Genomic DNA, 23253 nt, shown 5'->3' with positions numbered 1-23253 from the left:
AGTTCCCCCTGAAAAACTATACTTCAACTAACAAGATTTTTGAGAAAAAAGTATTTACTTTCTGCAATTAAACCACTGAAATCCCTAAAACCTTCACATTTAGACAGAGTTGAAGTTTTTAGATTGAAGAATGCAAATATTTTCTGTGGAGTTTAACTACGAGACTCCAAGTGTGTAATGCCATCACTTTGAACTACAAAGGGAAACAGATGAATCTGCATTGAAGAACCAGTACCTTTTTGGCCAACCAAAAAGGCAGTCCTTTTTTTGTACTGTCTGAAACTTCAGCTGAATTTACTGGGTAATCAGTTATGAAGTGCTGCAATAATCCAGTCAAGAAGTAGTTTAGGAAGCGTGGTTACAGTTACGATAAATTAAGTGAAGGAAGTAGTGCTCAGAGCTTGTCTGAAAAGAGCAACATCTGACAGTAATTTTGCTCAAAACACTAGAGAAAGATCCATGGCTTAGAGGACGAATCAAAGCTTAAGCTTAAAATCGCAGCAGAGTACTGCAACTCATACATCTTCAGTGTACCTTACGTGATGAACAGCAAACTAGTAGCAAGCTTTAAACTAATGCAGACAGAGCAAAGGTTTGAAAAAACGAGTTTTGGGGTGTATCTCCAAACCATATCTCTCTTCTTCCTAGACCATTTCAGAAACAGTGTTTCTCCCTTTGCTGACTATCCTTTTATCTTAGCTCCTTATATTTTTGCAGGCTCTCTTCAGTGAGTTACTCTTACCATGTGGAATGCTGATAAGACAACAGCAACTTTAATTTTCAGCTTTTTAGCCCCACTGGTTTTCTTCAAGCTACAGACAGAGCAGTGCATGCTGAGTTACTCAGCAACCCTCTATTTTAGTGAGTCTCACTGTACTCCTGGATACTACCACCATTATCCACATTCACACTACATGTTAGAATATCTGATGGTAGGGAAAATATTCTAATATTTTGAATATGCAGCAAGATCACCAGATTTCAAAGACACCTTGGATGAAGTTGACACAAGGAAGTTGGCAAGAAGCTATCCTGCATTTAGTTCTGTATTGCGGCATATTAAATCAAAACGACTACTGAGAAGGAAAAATCACCTCAAAAAAGAGTGTAGCTTGCTTAAGGCAGGTCTCAGTGATATATTTCAGTTATCTATAACACCTGGTCACCGCCCAAGAAGATAATCTCAATTTTTATGAAGTCATAACACATTATAATACAAATACTTGAATCTGCAGGACTTCAGTCAAACTTCAACATTTTTAATACAAAGCTAAACCAAAAAGTGCTCTGCAGGAAATTCTTAGAATCTTTTTACAATCAAGCATGTCCTTCAAATCCCTACTCAGACAAAGCACTGAGTGAGAAGAAACAACTGCAGACTCATGCTCTGCCTCACATGAGTAATAAAGACTTCCATTTGCTGAGTCCCTTCCTACATGTGCAGTCAAGATTGTCATGCCCAGTCCATTATTCAAAATAACCTGAGGGTTCTGCCAGCATAGGTACCATTTCTATCTTTTCTTTAAAGAACAGACACCACTGATGTTAAGAATAGCATTATATTAAAATATTATTAAAGAATCAATAGAAACAGGGTAAACTTCTCCTGAAACAGTGTAGCAAAAAGTCCGTATATTTGCAAAACTCTACATAGCAAATGTAGACTCTTCCAAGGCAGGATTCATAGATCTCCATTTTTAAACTTGATCTCTTGCAGCTCTAGCACAATATATTAACACAGTCAACTCAGTCAAAGATCTGATTTGCACTAAGAATAAAATATAATTCAGCAGTTGTTTTCTTCTTAATTCTGGAAGGAAAGCTATAAACCAGCACAGTAATTGACAAAGAATAAACACCTTGAAAAGATGACAGGATTTTTCTTCTCCTACTCTTCATAAATATTAAATGCAGTATCAACAAAGGAAATTAGCTCAGTGATTTAAAACATTAGTGAGAATGAACAACAATATAAATTTTTACATGGCTAAAGATGTTTACTGAACAAGTCCATCTCAGTTCCTTTTAAGAACAGAAATTGGGAGAGGAGAAATCTAATTAAAGAAATCTTTTAAATTAGTCAACAGCAAGACCAACAGCAGAGATTTCGTATGTAAGGTCAAGGATTGATAGCGTAGTTAGAATTAATTTTGCAGGCTGCACATTCTCCTGCACCATCAGATCAGCGGTGAATCTTCTCTTGAAGAACTTCTGCTATTGCTTTTCCTTTTTCCTGAATTAAGATTTCAGTATGAAAAAGACATAAAGGTGATACCAGTAAGTAGACACTGGCAGAGAGTCATATAAGGAGGTGGATGTTATCTGATTGTTCTATATACCAATATTTACTAGATTTTTAGGAAAACACAAACATTTGATCTTCAGTCTTCAAGATGCTGGAAGTGAAGTCTTCAGAGAACCTCATAAATTGAAAGCAAAACTTTAATTGAAGTGGTTTTGAAAATATGTATTTGAAAGAGTCAGAATCATCACCATCACCACCAAAGACAAAGCTACCTGTGGCGTTTCGGACATGACTGTCTCAGGTCATAATATAAGGAATAATCATAGTGTTGGCACTTAGCTTGTACTGGGAAAGCTTTCAAAAGTGTCATGTTGCAAGTCTGACTCATGTGAAATATGTCCTAAATCTAGTGCAAACAAAATCATTCCAAAACACATAAGAAAAGAACAGGAATTGTATGTCAAGTGCAGGACAAAGTGGCCTCCTGGGCTATGGTGCAAGCTCCTTCTAGTCATCTTCTTTCAGCTATCTTTAGGCTCACCCACACAAATGTCTATGCACACAAACACACACGTAACAGGTCCCAGAGTCCCATTTTAGTTAGAGTGGAGCTAGTCGTCAGGCTGGGTGCACCAGCCAGGAGGGAAGTTAATTTTCCTAGCTGATTTCATGAGCCTGGGGCCCAGGGATGTGGGTAGGAAGATCCCCTCTGCGCTTGCTGTTTTGGTCCTCCCTGAAGCAGATGGTCTGGGGGACTGACAAAGAGACAGACCAGTCCATTAGTGGGCAGAGAATAGTGACTCATGAAGCGACAAGCAGAAAGAGGAAGGAATCACTGTACAGGCACCTGTCCCAGGCAGCGCTCCAAATATAAATTACCTCATGTTTTGTTTTGCTTTTACAATGTGCTATCGTTAAAGAATCTTGAACTATTCAAGTAATATAAGTAATGTTACAGATGTTCCACCTGAGGAATGCACAACTTCCAATAATTGTCATACCTACAAGAAAAGAGATACTCTGAGATCAAAAAGCTGAAAAAGTACTGTGCTATAGTGGACAGTAGTCTATAACCAGGTTCCGTGTTTAGTTAGAATCCTGTCTGACAATCTAAAAGCTCTTCAGCTTCCTTGATTAATAATTATTGGGTCAAATTCTTTCTAGAGCAAACCACAGTCATATTCTCAAATCATCTGGGCCTTTCTGCAACTTCCCACTGAAGACTTTTTTAGTGCTTTTGAAGCCTCCTCCAGCTTTCTCCGTAAGTTTTGCAGTAATTATTGATGACCCTAGACAAAAATTGGCTTTCAAAGTCAGAGGTCTAGATTGGCAAAAGGAAGAGAAACCTCTAGAAATGCTGGACCTTACTATTAAGTTTCCCACTATGAGCTCCCCACAGTTGTAACTCTAAACAACTGGAGAAGAAAAGAGGTATCCTTCGATGTACCAGGACTGTAAGGTACACCCAAATATTAATTAAAGCTGATTCAGTCTACAGAGGTTGTTACCATGAGCAATTGAATTGTGATGAAGAACTGACTGGCAAGAAATATCTAGAGGTCTTTACATAAATCCCTGGATCAAATTGTAATGTTATTTTACTATCCAGCCTGAAAGTAACTAATACACCCCATATATGAAGCCCATGATACATGCTGTACAATCAGTATCAAGGGATACTTTTACTTGCTGCACCAGATACTGAAAAGAAATTCCACTTTCCTAACATTGCCCATTGCCCCTGAAAAGCAGCCAAAAGAATCCTTTAATTCTTCAATTTCCTAACAAAAAAATGGACAACAAAGCCGATTCAATAAGGTGGCTCTGCTACTCCTTTTCCTCCTGAACACTCCCTAAAGCCTATCAAAGAGAGGCCTGTCATGCCTCCACCAGCTTCCCATTGAGCAGGAGCCAAACAGGCACTTCAAGATGAGGGAGAGGTTAGACGAGGCCTACACCTAAAGACTGCATCAAGGAGTGACACTGAACAGAATGTCACCATGTTGCCAGCACTGTGACTCAGACTGCCTTGCTGTCTTTTCCCAGTGACTTATAAACACAGTAAACAGCATAGACAATACAGCAGAATGCCAGGAGCAAGAACCTTGCAGAAAAGATGATCATGGGCCCAACAAAAGCTCTGCAGAGAGGAAAAAATTGTCAGCTTTACCTGCTAGCCCTGCCTGAGGCCGTAGTTGAGGCCAAGGGTTCACAGGACAAAGTAACAAAAGCAGCTTACAGACCTAAGGGCTATGTCAATTATCAAGGCATTAAACCTGCTCCTCTATCATTACAAATCCAAAGCAAGTCTGAAATGTATGCGGTAACACCAAGTTCAAACTCTACCCTACAGACAGGTTGGCTGCCAACTGCTCTTGTCCAACGCAGTAAGAATAAAACAACGAAAAAGCAAATGAATTAAAATTTGTCTTAAACTACAACTAGGAATGACCAATCCCCTAGGTTTGCAGCACCAAAGAACAACTGTTAGTCATAAGTCTCATATTTAAATCCATGGGAATAGACTGACTAAATCTTCATATATCACTTCGAAATCCTACCAAAAAAAAAGACTCATGACTTCTCATTTCTGTGTCTCAGTTGTGGAAAAAACCCAAGTATGTGCATATTTGGCTGCTTCAAAATATACCTCTAATTGTCCAGGCTGTGTCAACTTACACATATCAAAATGTGGCTTATACAATTATATTCTATTTAATAAACTTGCAGCGTTTGCCTTAATAGCTATGTTAGCAGATGTTGTTCCAGCTGAGAAAGGGTGAATTGCAATGCTGATAAGAAATGAAAGCAGACGCAGTCAACTTATTAACCCAACTCAAGCAAAACCAAACAAACAAAAGATCTAAGACGAGTTGAGCAGACACCTACACAGAAATCCAGGTAGCAGCCAGCCTGGTTAGAGATTTTGGAATAGATTTACAGTAGCTCATTTTGAAGACTCTGGTACACTGGGAAAATAAACCTAAAAGTCTGAAGAAGACAGGTAATGCATCCTTGAAAGTGTCTGTGTTTGGAGCAGGGTAGAGAAAACGCCTAACCATAGTGCTGCCATTCAACACTTCCATTGCTAAGTCTTTCTTGATAGATACTGAGAGAAAGTAATGGAGGCAAACATTACAGAGAGGTCTAAATATTAGCAATACAATTGTTTGAAAAAGACTGCACTTTCAGCAAGAGCGGAATTCAGAGTTACCATAGCAGCCACCCACTCTCAAAAGAGGGGAGGGGGAAAAAAGGAAGACTCAAGAACTTAGGGGAAAAAAGAAGCTATTGTTAACAAGACAATATGCACAGACGCTAGGTGATAAGGACATGGCTGCACTTAAATAGAACGAGATAGGGGAATTATTAGACAAAGCATAGGCTTTGTTTTTAAATGGGTTGATCGGTGAAATCACACAAGTCTGATGTTGTTTACTTCAAGCCCTCAGAGAGCAAGGACTCTGGATTAGCTTGTTGCCTGTTTATGTCTTTAAACTGGTTTCGTTTTGTGCACAGCTGGCTGAAATGTCCAGGGAGGATTCTGTAACAATCACTCCCTCTCTTCCAAATATTTCTGTTAACCAAAAAGAAAGCACATTTTGTATCAGAGATTATATGCTCATGAAATACTAGCTGAATAATATATGGAGGTCTTTATGTCCATGCTCTCAGTTACTGTTGTACCATGGCTCATACAAAGACTAGGCTACTGTTTAAATCTTCTACTCCAGTGAATAGTGATGAGAAAGTTGTTATTCAAGGCCAACTATCCTGATAAACATCATGACAGTGTAAGGACATGACCCCAAATACTGGAACATTGCATTTCTTTCCCTGGTGTGTAATAAACAGTATTTTTAGCTGCAACCATGCAACAGAATTTAAAAAAAAAAAAAAAAAAAAAAAGGACTGCCAATATTGCATCAAGGACCTATATTTGCAGGCTACAGCTCAGCGGATACATCATAGCAATTCACTTTACTAGGCAGCCTATAAGAATTCAGAAATCCTGAGAGCAGTTTATAGTGCTTTAGTTAAATGATGACAGTGTCATGCATCATGCAGCAATACAGTAATGACATAGGATATATTCATTTCTGCAGTTACTGAAAGATTATAAAGTCATGAAATAGATCACAGCAGTTTTAATTTTTGATGTTGCTAACTGTATATTGACCACAGACAACATAAGGTTTGCATGAAGTACTCCTGCTCATGTCAAAAGCCATTGATACTAGGTATTAGACCTTACTAATGTCTACTTTTTGTTTTTAAAATGTATTAATACTATTTTCCTTCCTGCTTTGCAGTAGCTGAACAGTTGGTTTCCTTTCATTACTGTGACTCATGGCAACAGTGGAAATCCAACTTTACAGATGGATGAGAAAAATAGGAGAAACTAAAATCAAGAATGCTGAATATTTTCTAAAATAGCTTGCGCCAAATTTAGAGGTATGTTTCAGTGAAGCAAAGCCTTAGATATCTCCCCAAATAAAGACAATACTATTAGGAGTCTTACACTTGCCTCAAGTTAGAATTTTATTGCTCATCTCTTATTTGCAGATAACATTTGCCTGTACTAACTGATGATCCACATCTCTTAAACAGACATTGCTCACAAGGAACTTCTGGTAAATGTTACTGTCAGTGCTGCAGATTTTAAGCAACTGGTTCTAAAACTGTACTCAGAAGCATGGAATTGGCACACTGTCTGTGGATGGGGTTGGGATCTTTGCCATGTTGGCAAGTGTCAGTTTCCAGATCAATCAGGAATTAAAAGTCAGCTCATTAAATATATGCTTAAAAGCAATACACATTCACACACGTATATATACATGCATATATATACACACATAAATACACACACACATGTATAGGCAGGCCACTCTTCAAATACTGATGGAATCTAAGGGATAACTCCTGCAATGACCACAGAGGTGCACACACACTTGCCTAGTTTCCCACTGACGCTATGAGGGCAGCCCTGGGCCCATCCAAAGGGCTACAAAGGACTGTGATTACCAGCACAGGTCAGGTAAAAGACTCCCATAGGCATGTGCTGGGGACAACTTTACTAAGAACAAGATGTGGTTCTGCTTAAGACTAGAACGATGTGCACTCCAAACTAAGCCAGGGAGTACTGCACAGAGTTACTTGAGTGAGATTCATTAGTCACTCTGCCTCTCACCTGCCTCCCTACACTTCTCAGTAGCCTCTAGAACAGCTCTGATGCCAGGCAGTAAACATCGGTTTTTATCCCAGCCCTGCTCATCGCTCCCTGTATCAGAGAGGAGAGAGGGAAGGGCTGGATTGTCTTGTAGCCCACTTCATTGCAGAATAAGAGCCAAACTGACTTTGCATGAGTACTGAGGTACCTATAAATATCAATTCTGATACCTAAAGACATGCACAGATCTTGGGAAACATGCAGAGATCAGACACTTACATATGCCCACTCTTGTGCTTCACCCCACCAAAGAATACGGCCGTGTGCAATTCTACTAATCTGTACTGGGTTACAACACGGAAAGGAACCACTATCAGTCAGAGGCAATCCCTCTCCTTATTCTTTACCACCCAACAAAGCCTCCTCCCATATTCTCTGGAAATGGGGAAAAAGTAAACCACGAACCTGGTTATCCTGAATCTATAGCCCTCTTTGGACAACTTGCTCTCTCTCAGCATTGCCTTAGCTTTCAAGGCTCAGAGAACCACTACCTCTGTAGTTGTCAGAATTAAGTCCAATGAATCAAATTCTCAAAGGTCTCACAGTAACTCATAGAAGGTTTACATATACAAAGTCAGCCAAGAATTGTCTTATCTTCTCCCCATTCCTCCCTCCTCCCCTCACAGTGTGAGCCATTTGCTCTCAAAAATATAGTGACATTAAATAGGACGATATACTTACAGCCAGATACATAGCTGCATATACGCTTAGTGCTGCTTCTTTGGATGGGAATGTCTTTCTGGCTTTCATGATAAGGTCTGGATTTCCAGTACAGGCATGTACACTACTGATGAATTGTGTATACTGTTTACATCCAAGTGCTGTATAGTTGGGTTTACAAAGTGCAAGAAAATGTGGTGCAAGATTCCCTGTTACTACTTGTCCAGCATTTACAAAGATGTCCGTAGCAAACAGTCCAAACGCGTAAATTCCTAAAGAGGGAAACAAAGAGTTAAATTTCCTGACAATTTCACTCCAGGGCAATATATTATAGTATTTATCATAGTAATATACCAGCTCCTTCCATTTAAGAACACGAAAAACCCTCATGTGTATTGTACCCTAAAGATCCTGGCTCACGTTGGAGATGGTACGTTCCTACACAACCACAGCAGCAACACTGCAACATACTCGCACACCTGATCTCTCTCCATCCTTCGGAGAAGCACGCTCAGTTCTTGTGCAAGTAGCCCGCTTTCATAGGCCCCCTAGCCACGAATCTCCACTGTTCAGGGTAGCTAGCTATACTGGTAGCTAACTTTTGCCCATGTTCATTAAACAGAAGTGAGAGAGGCAAATTCTTCACCCTATAAATCTGCTTGAGAACCAAGGAAGTCAGGCCCTGATGGAGAAGTAACTTGAAAAGTCGTAACACATACTGGACAAACATTTTCTCTTCCCTTGCAGCTGTAGAGAAGCTGAAGTACTGAATAATTCAATATTGCCATGCACAAGTTGTCTTCATCTGCCTACTACTGGGTACATCTCTATGTGTGGCATATTAATCACAATATCAACACAGTGAGCTAAAGATCTATATATATGAGGAGCTACTAATGCTAAAGAGTTTTTTTATCAGACATATCAGCAAAGCATTAAGCACGTGTACTCGTTCATTAGAATGGAAATGCATGTATCTGATTACTTAAAAGAAAACAGATTTCTGCTATTCTGAGGTCCCTTTCTATCCTTTTGGAAGCAGAAAATGAGCTCTGGAAGGAAATGCAAACACAGCACCCTGACTCGGAGGCAAAGCCAGCATGTGCGTGTTCAGATTCCACCTGAGCTCCAGATTTCCTCCTGTATTTCCACAGGCAAATCACCTTACCTTTCCCATACTTCAATTCACTGTGAATATAGCATGAGTTCTGGCAGTTCCCAACTTCATGGGGCACCATGAGGACTTTAACGGGTGTACACCACAGCAGACATGATCCCACAGAAACATGTGCATTTCTAAAGGTCAGGTTTTTTCCTCAGCAAAGCTAGAGGACCAAGGATGATTTCTGGGATCCTGGCTGGTCAGTAATGTCACACTAACATTAATTCACCCTGAGCTGCTAGACACTGGTGAGCAGCGGATTGTGCCCAGGCGAGTCGCTGCACAGAAGGGCCCTTTCAGCAAGCCCCAAGGGTGTGCACTGCCCTAACATAGGTGGCCACATCACTTTGTGTGAGCGTAATGGGTAGCGATGCCTCATCTGGTAGAACAGTGCGGAGGCCATTGTTCATCCCTTCCCTCCCTCCCAATTTTTTTTTGCTTCTGTGAGCAAGGAGGGCCCACCAAGTGGGAAGGAAACGCAGGCACTGATTACACACAGAGCAACTGGAGCGGGAGGAGCTCCTCATCATCACTCCCCACCTTCTCTGGACCTATGCAAGACAGTCTCATTCTTAACGACTTTTAGCACTCCAGTGTGACAGCAAGCAACCACACTCTTGCAGGCACGGCTGTTACACAAACACTGCAAATACAGACACAGCTGCACATCCCCCTCCCTCCCCCTGCAACTGGGGCATGCAGGAGGATTAGCTGCCCCAAGGCTTCGTTCCTCCAGCTGTTTCTCTTAGATACAACCGTGAGTGAGAAGCAAACAACAGAACTGAGCCCTGCTATGGCATTCCTGCACGTATTAAAAAGCAGCACCTGGGAATATTCAACAGATATTTTGAGTGGTGGTACTTCTCCATCCAAACACATTTACAATGAACTAAGTAGAAAGGGTGACATCTCATATCTACTAAAGTCAATGGGGGAGTTACAGCTGACTTCAGTAGAGCATGGATTTTGTACAGTTTTCTACTAGAGACTATAATACAATCTCCAGGCTAAGAAAGTACCTAAACTGGGCTTGGCTTCAAACACACATTTATATCCCAATGTCTTCAACTTTGGCTGCTATGTGTGTGTGTAACCAAAAGAAAATTATCAACTACAGATATGACACAAGGATATCTCCTTTCTTCACTTCACCTTACTCCAGGCCAGCTGGTTGTTCTTTCCCCTTGTGGTCCCAATTTTTTTCTATTTTTCATGCTGTTTCTGCAACTATTTTTTTATCCAAACTTCCAAGAAGCTTCATTTGCTACCCAAAAGGAGAGAACTCACTGCACCTGAGTTAAGACTACACATGAAATGTTGTATGGTTATCTGAATATTTTCCCCAGGTCAAAATTAAGACATAATTGAGCACTCTCACCATTCAGAAAATGAAAGCATTAATTTTGCTCATACCAAGGAATCTGATGGTCCTGCGCACCAGTGGATTTATATAACAACAGTCTCCAGTTAATATTGTTTTTTCTTGGTTTTCAAAATCCTTTGTAGCTAACTGTAGACAAAACACTGCAGTTTCTCCAACGATAATCTTAGGGAAGGAGAAAAAAGGGGAGAGAAATGGTACATCAGATTACAGCAAGTATAATATACTAATATTACAGAGATGGCTATCTCGTCTTAAGGAAACAAGACCAAACCAGCACAAAAGACAACATAAGTGAACCAAGTTCTGTATGTTAATCTTCTTACGAGGGAAATATGCCTTATGGCTTGCTTTACTTTATTTGCATTAAAAGAGAATGAACTTCTATAACCAGGGCTTGGAGTCGACATAACATAACCTAGTTTTCAGGATGAGGGGAAAGAGAAAGAATCTATTAGTTCAAGAACAACAGATGGCTTAATGCACAAGATGTGGACCAAAGTAAAGGCCTAATCCTGGAAGATGCTGAACATTTCAGTTCCCACGTGGCTTTCACTGACACTCAGCACTTCACAGGGTTGAGCTCCAAATTTTGCACCATGGTGGGGGAGGGGAAAAAAAAAAAAAAGAAAAAGAAAAAAAAAATCACAACAGAGCTCCTGTTCACATCAGAGGATTGGTTTGCCAGGAGGTACTTAACAGGGTTTGATTCATATTTTGCCAGCTAAGTTTATCAAGTCTGGCTTTAGCTTTGTTCCTCATGCTTGAACAAAGTGTCACCACTGATATTTTAATATTAAGCATGGCCTGTTTCCCATTCATCACACCAAAATGAATAAAGTTCTCATGTCTATAGATCATTCACATTACAGTTGGCAAAAAAAAAAAATCTCAAATAAAAAAAGAAAAATATGTATTTTGAATGTAAAATATCACCTTTAAGATGTGTATTTACCTACACAGCAAAACATGACCTTTAATTTACTCATGACAATTATGGTATTGAGACTTAATAGCCAAAGCCAAGCCTTAAGCATCTATCTATCTAAACCTGTGATACTGAAGCTTTACGGCGGGTAGCACAGGTAGGATCAAAAAGAGTAGGGCACGAGGGTCAAATACTGACCACTGTATTCCAACTTTGATTCACTGTGGGACTTAAAGGCGAGGCTCTTCCACTCTTCTATATGAAAAACAGTAAAGCTTATTGATAGGTACATCACACTTCGATAAACTGGAATGAAGACCAGCAAACTGAAGTCTTAATACTACACATGCCATCAAATCTGATTCATTGCCTAGGTTTTTCTAAACCTTTGACCTAACAGGAAATTATAAACCTTTTCATATATCACAATAGGTCTGAACACTTCTACAGACAGCACTGGTTACAAAAAAAAAAAAACAACTACGGGCAATGGCTCATAAGCACAGTTTGTTGTCAACAGGAAGAATGCAATTAATGACCTTACTTATAACTAAGATTGTAGATCTACACAGATGACTTTGGGCTAAATCGTGACACACAGAGGAGGAAAGTGCTTCTTATAAATAATGTGGCACAAATGACAAAAATAACTGTGGTGGCAAGCGTGTAAAAAGCAAAATTCCGTTGGTCACAGAAACAGTCATCATCTATTACTTTAGACTGCCTTCAGATCCTAGTGGAATTTTTAGATGAAACAGAAATTTCAATACCTGAACTAACAAGTATCCTCTCTCTACTTTGATACAAGCAAGTTTTCAGCACACTGAAGTACAATTCCTTCATCTATAATTAACAAATGATCAGTACACATATGAAATGTAACTCAACCTTGAATTCAAGGTCATCAAAATTATAACAATGATAAGGAGAATTCAGCCCAATGAGCCCTACAACTCTCATGAAAAAAAAACAAACAAAAAACCAGTTTTAATATGATTCATAAAGGTGAGAACTGAAGCACTAAGATTTTTACTGTGAGTCACAGTAACCCCCTTCTTTCCTCTGGAACAATGAAACATCAAGGACTAGGCAACCTGAACACAGTCGGATTCTGCATTTAACTGATTTTTTTTGCCAAACTCAATAACTCAATAAATTTCGGTAAAATTATTGCAGATTTCCAAACTCCAGGAAAAAGCAGAATCCAGCACAAGGGAAGCATCTGTGATATACAGTGCCCAACCTTTTGCAAGAACACAAAGAGAAAGTGTGCCAGCAAGCTCAACTCTCCAGCTCTGAGCGGAGTCTCTAAATCTGCTGATCTAGGAATACAGGTTCTTCTTTTTGGTTGGTAGGGAAGCTGGGGTTAGCAAATGGGAGAACTGCTCATTCAGTTATAGGAAAGGAGATCCTCACTTCCAGCAACCTGTCTTCATCAGCTGCATCTAGGTCCCTGCTGCTGGCAACAATTTTTCCTTGTTACATTTCCTGTCTTTGATGGTGACCTGGATGAAGAAAAATCTCTGCTCCAAGAACAGCAGGGAGCAGTGTTCAAGTGCTTAGCTGAACGAAAATACTCTTAGAGTGGGTACATAGGTGCAAGGGTCAGAACGATGCAGAACTCAGCTAAAGACAAAACTTTTGCTATACTAGGCCTAGGGCTCTACCCCCAGAAGTAATCAGAGTGGGATATGCCATTGAGCACAACAGGCATTCATCTCTGTGCTCCTGTGGCTTTACTTTGATAGAATCCTTCTGGAATTTGGCAATAAATACAGGTTCTGTATTTTTCTGTACTGGCAGCTCAGCTAAAGCTGTTCTCCTTCCTCCATCCTTCAGCACGAGCACTGCTTATCTCAATAATCAGCCTATTGATGTTTCAGAAATGGAAGGAAAATCTTTTTCAATCTCAGTAAGTCCCAGGAGAGATTCTGTTTCCCAGTGCAATTCCTTCCCCTTCTTCTCTCTGGCACGACTGGCAATAATCAGCTCTACAGGGCAGAGGAAAGGGAGGGCAATCTCCCTCTTGCCCTTTACCGTAATTTGTATGCCTGGTATATTCCAGGAAGAAACAATTTCTGTATTCGCTCTGGCACAGGGACCACCATTACCCCTTCCACTGCATATGCGAGTCAACAAATGGCATTTAATATAACAGAATTACTTGTGTACTTCTTGGCAATGTCTTGGGGCAAAAAGTTTTTGGAATACTCCAAAACTGACAGTGAAGGATTGCAATGGAGAATCTGAAAGCTCTGACAACATAAACTTTTGGACAGAGCTACACAAGTTCAGGTATAGAAATATAATTTGCAATGAAAAAAGTGAGGATATTAGAAGTATCTTGTGCCTTATTCTGTCTAACAGGGTCATACTACTTTAGATCACTGTACAGATTTCTTGAAGAATGATATATATGAAAATTCTTAGCTCACAGATATTTTAACAGCTGTTAAAAGCAGAGGCCACCCTTCCCTGAGGCTCAGAAAACCTTTTGACATATAATTACAGCATGTAAAGTATAAGGAAAAGAACAATTTTCACCTGAAGACTAACAATATAAAGTGCAGGCTTTCCAGTATTCTAAAGAACACACATATAAATAATTTTCACAGTCCTTAGATAAAAATGTAGCGTACATAACTGTTACAAGAATGAGCAAGACAAGAATGATCGCCCGATGGGCATCAGCCTAAGCTCTGACAGGGAATGATCAGGTCCTTGTTCTACTACAGCTTCCCTCTGTAACCGCAGGGAAGGCCCTTAGTCCTGGTTCACAATATAAAAGTGTAACAGGAACAACACAAAAATCACCCTACATAAAGATATTTAATATTAATACATACTTCATAACTAGCATTTAGATAATCCTTTCTTTTTATGGAAGCATGGAAAAGAAATATTAACTCAGCAAAATCTAAATTACAGGAAAAGTTCTCATAACCATCTCCATGGCAATCGTATCCTGTCTGCGATGTGACAACCCATTCGACAGCCAGGAACAGAGTTTGGGAGGGGCGAGATCTAAAATTAATATTTCTTCTTGTTTCACCTCTTAGCTCCTGATTAATTTATTCGCTGATTGATTTTCATGGTGTTTTTGTACTAGTAATACATTTATTGCCAGCCACCCAATACCTGTCCCTTTCCTTGTTTTCTGCACAGGATACAGCATTTAGCACACATTCCCTACACTGATTCCTTCCTCCCAAATAAGTTCAGGTTTTTTTTCTGTATTAGTCATTTTTCTGAATCCAGGCAAGCTGTTCCTAGTTTTAGCACTGCATGTCAATTTAGAAATCTAATTTGTCCTTCCCCAAATCATCCATCCAGTATATTCTTAACTTGGTTCTAAATTCTGAGCTCTTTTTCAACTTGAAATGTCAAACCTGACTCATTCCAAATATTAGAGCTAGAGCAGCTCTGACCTTGTTGATTTTCCACTAAACTGACTCCATAAACAAACTTCCCCTAGTGTCATGTATGCTTTACAACAGCCAGCACTTATATAAATAAATCACCTTAAATCTGCACTTCTGAAATACTAAATGAGGTTTATTTTATGCACTACCTTCTCATATATGACGTAACTTCCTATAAAACCCCAGGATTCAAGTAAGAATTAAACATTCATTTGGATGACAAGGTATCTGAGGGTGTATTAATGCATTTAAACAAGATAAATCCTGAAATTTAAAGTTGATAATCTCTATTTGGGATTAAGAAAGAAATTTCTGTGTACACATTCATAGATCTTTCCAGCTAACACCTCATTTAGGGTATACAAATGTTCATGAAATATTTCATATGGGCCGGGGAACATGGTAGAATACACGATTCCCTCTCTGCCAATTCTCAGGGTTATGCTGTAGCTACAGCAACCGCTCAGATAGATGAGTAACACTGAAAAGCAGTTATTGCATTAAAAAGACCACTAAATATTCATCCATATTCTGAACTTCTCAAATTAAGAACAGTTGACAATACTGTGCACTGTAATTTCTCTTCTGACTTCTTTTTATTCATTGTATTTCTCCCATTTAGGCATGATTTGAACCCTAACCAAGGCTTCTCTGAGACCACTTTCAAGAAATAACATGGCAAGGGATTGTCCCTTTGGGGAATGAGCATCTCAGGCAGTCCACAGCTCTGCTTTTCTCTCTAGAATGAACTTCCTCATACTTCCTTATCAGGCAGGAAGGGAAGCTGGGAACCGGAGCTAAAAATCTTGGGGATGATCTCTGTATCTCTAGGCAAACTGTTATCATTTAAGTTCAATGGCCTCCCCATTCATTTCACTTATGAGTTCCCACTTTAAAAGTGTGGGGTAGATTTCTTTTAAAAATATGGGTTCCATAGGCTTTGTTGTTCCTGTTCCTTATCTTTTCTTCTTAACTTTTAGCAAGACCATGGGCTATTTCTGGCCTATTTCCCCTTTAAAAATGCCGTCAACATACCACAGAGCATAGTGGTCTCCAGAGTTTGGAAAATCTAGCATATAAACCTTGGTTTTTAGTGATGCTGTAGATAAGCTCCACTCTCCGCTTTAAGCTTAAATTGCCGTGTGAGGTGACAGCCCTGGCAGGAAAAGCAGCAACAGTATTTCCAGCAGTAGCAATTTTAAGTTCATTATGCAGAGCTTTCCCTTGAGGCCATTTTCTTTGTGTTTTTCCTGTTCTCATTGCTTTTTGCTTGCTTAAACTGACAGCAAATGCCCTGGTTGATTTTCACAGAAGTACATTTTCTATAGTAAAAAATGACCAGTAGTTTTGAGGTAAATGAAAAAATAAATCCTAGATAAATCTGTCTGCTATTGATTAAATACAAAATATCCCCCCCTTGCATTCTGCATGGAGATATAGGACCATACTGCATAGCAGCTTCTGAAGGTCTGGAGAAAAGATATGAAAAGAAAATTCCTTTTCTAGAGAAAGATGTGGAAAAAAATACTCAGCCTTTTTTTCCAATAGATTTTGTTTTAAAAATATGTACTCTCCATTTTTTGAGAAAAATATCAACGTTTTAAGAGGTCTTGGTATATGTTTGGTCGTGGCCATTTACAAAAGAAAAATAGCAGTATAAGATTATATACCTAATAGTCAAATATTATCTGCTTTACTTATTTCTCTGTAGCGCAGAGTATGGCTATATGCTACCAAACACTAATGTTACTTCTGACAGGGACAAATATTCTTTACTCCTTTTTGTAATACATTGTACACATAGTCAGTACGTAACAATGGTAAAGGTTGCTCACTTCATGAAGACTTTATTGCTATTTGAAAGCAAGAGGCACATAATTACCTAGTATTTATAATCATGGAGCTTCAAGTGAACCCCATGAGCACATAATCACAGAGACACGGACAACTTCATCATTCACTGAATTATCTTCATTCATTACCATACGACAAAAAAAAAAGAAATATTTTTAAGTACAGTGTCTCTAAAAGCGTCCTTTTCCCCCCCCCCCCTCTTTTTTTTCTTTTTTTTCCTAACTGAGCAATTGATCGTGTATGCAAATGGCATCTCCTCTAGAGCATGCCTGCGTTATCCAACAGGCAAAGCCTCTGCACAGCAGCACACTGTCACCAGGGCTGGAATCACATGATGCCAGAGCAAAGTTCGGTTACGTAAAAGATCATTTTGAGAAACAGTTACCAGGACCCCACTATTCTGAGTGTAACTAAGAGAAGGGCCTTGTGCCATCACCACAGAGGGCCAGAGGGTGAGACTTGGCACGTGACAGCAGGCCCTGCGTTTGATGCTCTGTGACAGAAGCGGAGGGGGGAGCAAGCAGCCCCATGGGGTGCACCTGCCCTGCCGGGCTCCGCCTTGACAGGAACATTCGCTCCGCATTCAGTCCACTTTACCCACTGCGCTTGGCATTACATCCCCTACTCATGTCCACTAAACCTTTTATATTGCTGTGAGATGAAGAGTATCCAGCTGCTCTGCACCGCAGTTCTCCAGGGGATTAGAAATGGCCAGGACACTAGGAAAACAAGCTCAGTAATGCTAACATGGCAGTCTGGGGGCCAAATAAGTGTTTGGCACCTGGCTCCAAAACTATCTAACTGCTGGCACAGTTTCACAATACTGAGACAAGTATTCTTGGTGAACACATCCCAAGAGGTAGTAGACAACAAACTTCGGTGAGAACTCTTGCCCATGTACTGAGCTTTTCTAATTTTTAAAAAATAACACCCAAAAGCTAGAAAAAAATATTAATCTAGAGAAAATTCTCAACATCTCAAAAAAAAAGTAATTTTGATCTGAAAATGGTGAGGGGAAGAGAAAAGAATTAATTCAAAATGGCCTTCTAAAAGCACCAATTCACATTACAAAAGGTAAAGTTACTTCAGGCTGAAATATTCCAGATAAGTTTCTTATAATAGGGAATTCATACAGGTTTTAAGTTGTTCTCATTTTCTTTTTAAAAAAACGAGGATGCCATTATCCATTTCCCAAGCTCCACACTTCACTCTACAAACACACCTCATTAGGAAGATGGGCTGTAATATGACCAGAGATCAACTACTTTTAGTCTCCGGATCTCCGAGTGATACTTGAAAAGGGTTGTTGTTGCATATCATTATTTCATTAGGGATTTTGAAAAAGAACTTTACATCAAAATTTTTCTTTTTTCAGGTGCTTAGCTTCAACCTTTAAAATACCACAATATTAGCAAAGGAAAAACAAAATGTTCAAAGCCCTACCATTTATCTTCCCTATTAGAAGATTAATTCCATACAGCATGTTCAGCTCTGCAGTCAACCGTATCAAGGAAGTCTTCTATTGGACTTCAAGTGACATGTGAAAAGGACTGTGGTTCCTTATGGCCTGGCCTTGGTAAACCCCTTTGTTTCTTGCCTGTCCAAGAAAACAGTACTTTGTTCTGTCTGTTGAGGGAGATTGGTTTCTTAGCCCTTCTGTGCATATTGAAAACATTATTGCTTGATAAGCGCAACACCAACGCTTATGATACCCATATCAACGATCATTTTCAACAGCAATGTTACTTTATGCTTTAAACCTTAGGTGATGTACACAACTGCACTTTTCTACCCAGGATGAACATTCAATTGCAAAATTCAACATAAACGGTCTTTCATCCCTGTTTGAATAAAAACTGATCACATAAAAGGCATCTCTTAAAGATTCTGGTCACAAAGTAGTGGTTTTACAGTCAGTATATGACTGGAGCCAACTGTTCTCAGAAGAAGGAGAATATTTGAATTTCCTGCTTTTCACACTGTCTTACTTCTATCTCACTTCTACTCCAGGCCAGCCACATTTTGCAGATACATTATTCCTGAGATCAGTTCAAGGAAAGTCACTTTCACTGAAATGCCATCGTCAAACAACTGAAACTGAAGGACCAAACACTGTACCAGTATAAGCACCCTGTGTTTTAATGTAACTATGAGAAAAACAGGCTGCACATATGATTAATACCTATAAGATTCCACAAAAATTGTTTTCTGGATTTTTGTGGCAAAATATGTGTGTCTGCAAAACATACACACGTAATTGTTTTTTACTTATGTTTGTTACTGTCAATTAGTATTTGATTCATAATGATAAATTTAAGTAGACAGCTCAATAAAACAATTCTACAATTTTTTATTAAACATTATCTTCACAATTAAATAGCTTTCTTTGAAAGCACATAACTAGCTCCACTCCTATTTTAATGGCCTCTGTATAAGCATCTCTTCCTTTACAATTATCTTAGGCTACAGTATAATTGCCAAGCCACCAAATACATTAAGGTTATTATCTTTTTCCAGTTGAAATCCAAGGTAACACATCCCCACTAAATTCAACAGGGGCTGGATTAGTCAGGAAAACCTATGGCACTCTAGATTAAGAGCAATACTTCAGCCAAAGTGGGGAACTGGATCTTAGCTATGAATGCCATCCCAAGAAGATAATAAAACAGAACTAGGAAGCCAAGCCAATTTTACAGGGGAGTAGTACTAAATATTTGGGAAAGAGCTTTAACAGGTCAGATAAATTAGAAAGAAAAGTCCAAAACTGTAATGTCCACTCCTGAGCATATTACCTTAAAGTCATTCTTCTTATATAATACTTTAAAGTCTCCACATTGTGAGCATTACTGCAAAGGATCCAGGTGTCATTAAAAATGAGTTAAAAACACTTTAAAAGCCATTGCATGGGAAGCATCTGATCTAGAACTATGACTTTATTCTGAGCTGTCTCACATCGGGGTAACTTGTGCGTAATATGTACATTCAGCATAAAACCAACAGTAAAACTACTGAGTAACAAACGCTGACAGTATTAATCCACATTTCTAGTGCCTGTGAAAGCTAGGAAACAAATGACCAAATAAAAGCTTTCAAAGAAAAGTAGAGACTGCAACTTGTATTGACACTTGAGTGACACCGTCAAAGCGAATGAAACCATGGCTCTACCAAAGTTAACTTCTGAAGCTTCACTGACTTCAGGCAGACCCATGATGTTATTCCCGGAATGGTCACTAGAGACGCTGGTCAGTGAGAAAGGATCAGAAAGAAAAAGGCATCAGAAGTCCCTCTTCCAGACACGCCCCAAACAAGTAGTAAGCCCGGATACAAAACAATATGTGACCATTCACCTGCATCTCTTTCCTCAGACTTGAAAGCTGTAATTTCACAGTGTGCAATTATTTCTCCTTAAGAATGTTATTATAACACATTAATACACTGAAGTGATGTTTATTAGAAACAGAATCTTAATGAAGGCATAGAAGTGGAAGCAGAGAACTGTTTATGAGCATCAGAAGTTTTAATAATTACTTACCTCTTAACAACGCAATGGTAGTGAATTAGCCAGCAAGCTTTTTCACAGAACATTGCACAGCAGTAGCATATCCCATTTGTCTTTATTTGATACATATACATGTAGAAAGACCATTTCAATAATGATTCTGTCTCTCCTGTAGATCAAATATGGGGCATTTACTTTATGGTTTTCTGCAAATATGATTTGCACCACTCTTGTCACTCTTTCAACTCTGCTACACAATGTCTATTTTACTGCTCCTGCCACAAATCCAGATGGCTGCAGATGTGCAGCTGGCAACACTATGTTGTCTGACCCTGTTTAGGAGTTTACACAATGCAGTGCTTGAATTAAGAGGAAGTCCCAAGTGCCCTCATTAGCACAGCAGCCAATGAGCTGAAACAGCAGCAGCAAGAGTGGGAAATTTTAGCAAAAAATTCCTAGTACAGGAAATGCCTACGAGACAGAGGGGAGATTGTATACTTTGCTGTGAAGACAGCAGAGCATAAAAACAGCTCTTTTAGGCATGCAATGGTATTCTGAAAACTAATTGCAAAGTCTATAGGCCAAAGTAAGCCCAGCTACTCTTCTTCAACATGTGACTGTATCTCCTTCCACTCATAAAATAGGGCATAATGGTTTACCTTAACAAGGATCACCTCCTTTGCATAGAACTGTAAAATAATAGTAAACATGTTGCTGGCTTTATCAAGTATCTTCAAAAAAGCTCAAGTGGTGAGAGGAGTGTTTTAAGGATGAATGAATCTATTTAAAATAATTTTAGATCTTGTGAAGCTTTGACATTGGCTGTCTTCAAGGCAGACTTTATAAAAGCTGGCAGTTGGTCTTCTCTGCGAAGACAATAAAGGGCTCTTAGATAAAATACATAATTGTTATGTAAATTATGACCATATACTGTGTTTTTAATCAGTGTTGGATGTAATCTCTCATTATTTGAGCAACTTAAGTTAGTGTTAGAAAGAAGAGTTCAAAGTATGCTGTGTTGAAAGGTGCTTTCACACATTCGGTGATATGATAACCTTTTTAGGTATTCTGGTGTGGTGAACTAATTCTTTCAGGCATTACTTTTTTGCCATTGGCATTCAAGGTTAAAAACACATGTGAACTAAACTATAGATACAAATCAGCCATGTAAACATGACTATTTTCTGGCAGCACATTGTGCATACACACATATGTAAATATATTGAATTCTTTAAAGAAATAGTCTCTGCTTTATGATTGATTTCCTTCTACTTCTAATCACAGAACAATCACAATCAATTCATAAACACAAGAAATACTGAGTAAAACTGCAATACTGACTCTTAAAATGAATGTGGTCCCATAAAAAGATTCTATCAGCACCACACTCATTCACATACACTATTTCATCTCAGGAAAGCCTTACTATTTCAAGTAGCACTGAAGCATGTGATTAAACCCCACCAATACCAAGATAATTAATTAACAATTAGTACATACCTAGCTCTTGTATAATTATTTTCATGCACAAATCTCCTAGTGCTTTACAGAGAAGCCTAGTTTCACAATTACCACTTGACAGTTAGGCAGTAAAGGCTAAATGTACATCCTGCTTGGGTGGCCAGACCCCTTTATCAAGGCAAAGCCTGGTAGAGCTCACAACCCAGCTCCGTACATTCATTCTGCCAGCTGCAGATGTCTGTGAACTACTTACATACCCCAAGGTCAGTCTGCCTACAAATCTCATCTGCCTTTGCTAAATGCTCTGGAAAGAGTCCCTGTGACTGACTGAAGCGCTGACTTCAGTCAAGCGTGAGTACTCGGCAAAGAGGACCATCATAACAGCCGGACTGTCCTCACCACCATTCACGTGAGCATGCTCGTGGCCTACAGTACAATGCAGCATAAGCTCCTCATTCCTCTCTCGGGCCTCTCGGATGCTCATACTCATGTCTGTGCAGTTTGAATGCATGATGGCAGCAGCCTCAAGCCTGGCCTCATGGCAGAGCCCAGATACACCCCAACAGGTCCAAGGACACCCCCCATAGGAACAGGAGAGGCAGAAACTGAGCAGTGGAGAGGCCCTGGACACCAAGCTCAACCTATGCAAGTATGATCAAACTACTAGTAAGTATATGCTGAAACTCAGGCATATCCACACGTTCTGCATAGAGATGAACGTATGCACAGAGCCATGCACTTCTGCGAATGGGGAGGTCAGACTTCAGACATCAGTCAGAAGTAGTTTGACTGTATGAGGTCCCCACTTGTCAGCAGAGCCATGTTTTGGACAGTCTGTGCACCCACTCTGTAAAATCCAAAAAGGTAACGTATATTGGCCTAAGTCTTAATTAAAGCAGGTCAAGCTCAAGTACTTCACCTCGTGCTCCCCACAGGCTGCAAGTTGCACATGGTTGGTTACTGCAGCTCAGCTGACCTGTGATTAACAAATCTTTAAGCAGAATTAATTCGGTCATGTCTGAGCCCTAAATTGCTACGGACAGGTCACAGAAATCCCTATTACTACCCAAAATAACTATACTGGGAAGCTGAGTTCCAATTACCGATTCTAATATTTAATACTTGATTTATAAAGAGGCAAATTACAAATTGACCAAAGAAAGTCCTCATAATATTAGTCAGAGTTTGAATGACAAAAAAAAAAGTATGATTCAGATCCCTTTTAGAGACAGCATGAAACCTACTAGCCTAAAACAACGGGTGTTTCAAAACGTTATGTAGAGAAAGAAAAAAAGATCAGAACAGCAGGATACTGTTGGGCTGACTTCTGTTCTTGATAGCTTTTTTTTATTATTATTATTTAGAAGACAAAACCCTCTAGTTTAGGAATGAGTGCCTTCATACATACTCC

The 23253-nt window shown here is 39.3% G+C and overlaps 1 protein-coding gene across 2 annotated transcripts in view; it reads right to left on the bottom strand.

The window, feature by feature from the left end:
• PLPPR5 (phospholipid phosphatase related 5) overlaps positions 1–23253 on the bottom strand; it is a 43943-nt gene that overhangs the window by 12117 nt on the left and 8573 nt on the right. For both annotated transcript variants that reach the window (XM_050901033.1, XM_050901032.1), the window contains exons 2-3: positions 10711–10843; positions 8157–8407 (exon numbers count right to left, since the gene is read on the bottom strand). In XM_050901033.1, coding sequence (XP_050756990.1) covers positions 8157–8407; positions 10711–10843 — 384 coding nt within the window. The remainder of the gene's footprint in view (positions 1–8156; positions 8408–10710; positions 10844–23253) is intronic.

Source organism: Gymnogyps californianus, chromosome 8 (assembly GCF_018139145.2).
Source record: "Gymnogyps californianus isolate 813 chromosome 8, ASM1813914v2, whole genome shotgun sequence".
Classification (NCBI taxonomy): domain Eukaryota; kingdom Metazoa; phylum Chordata; class Aves; order Accipitriformes; family Cathartidae; genus Gymnogyps; species Gymnogyps californianus.
This window is presented reverse-complemented; position numbering and strand designations above follow the sequence as displayed.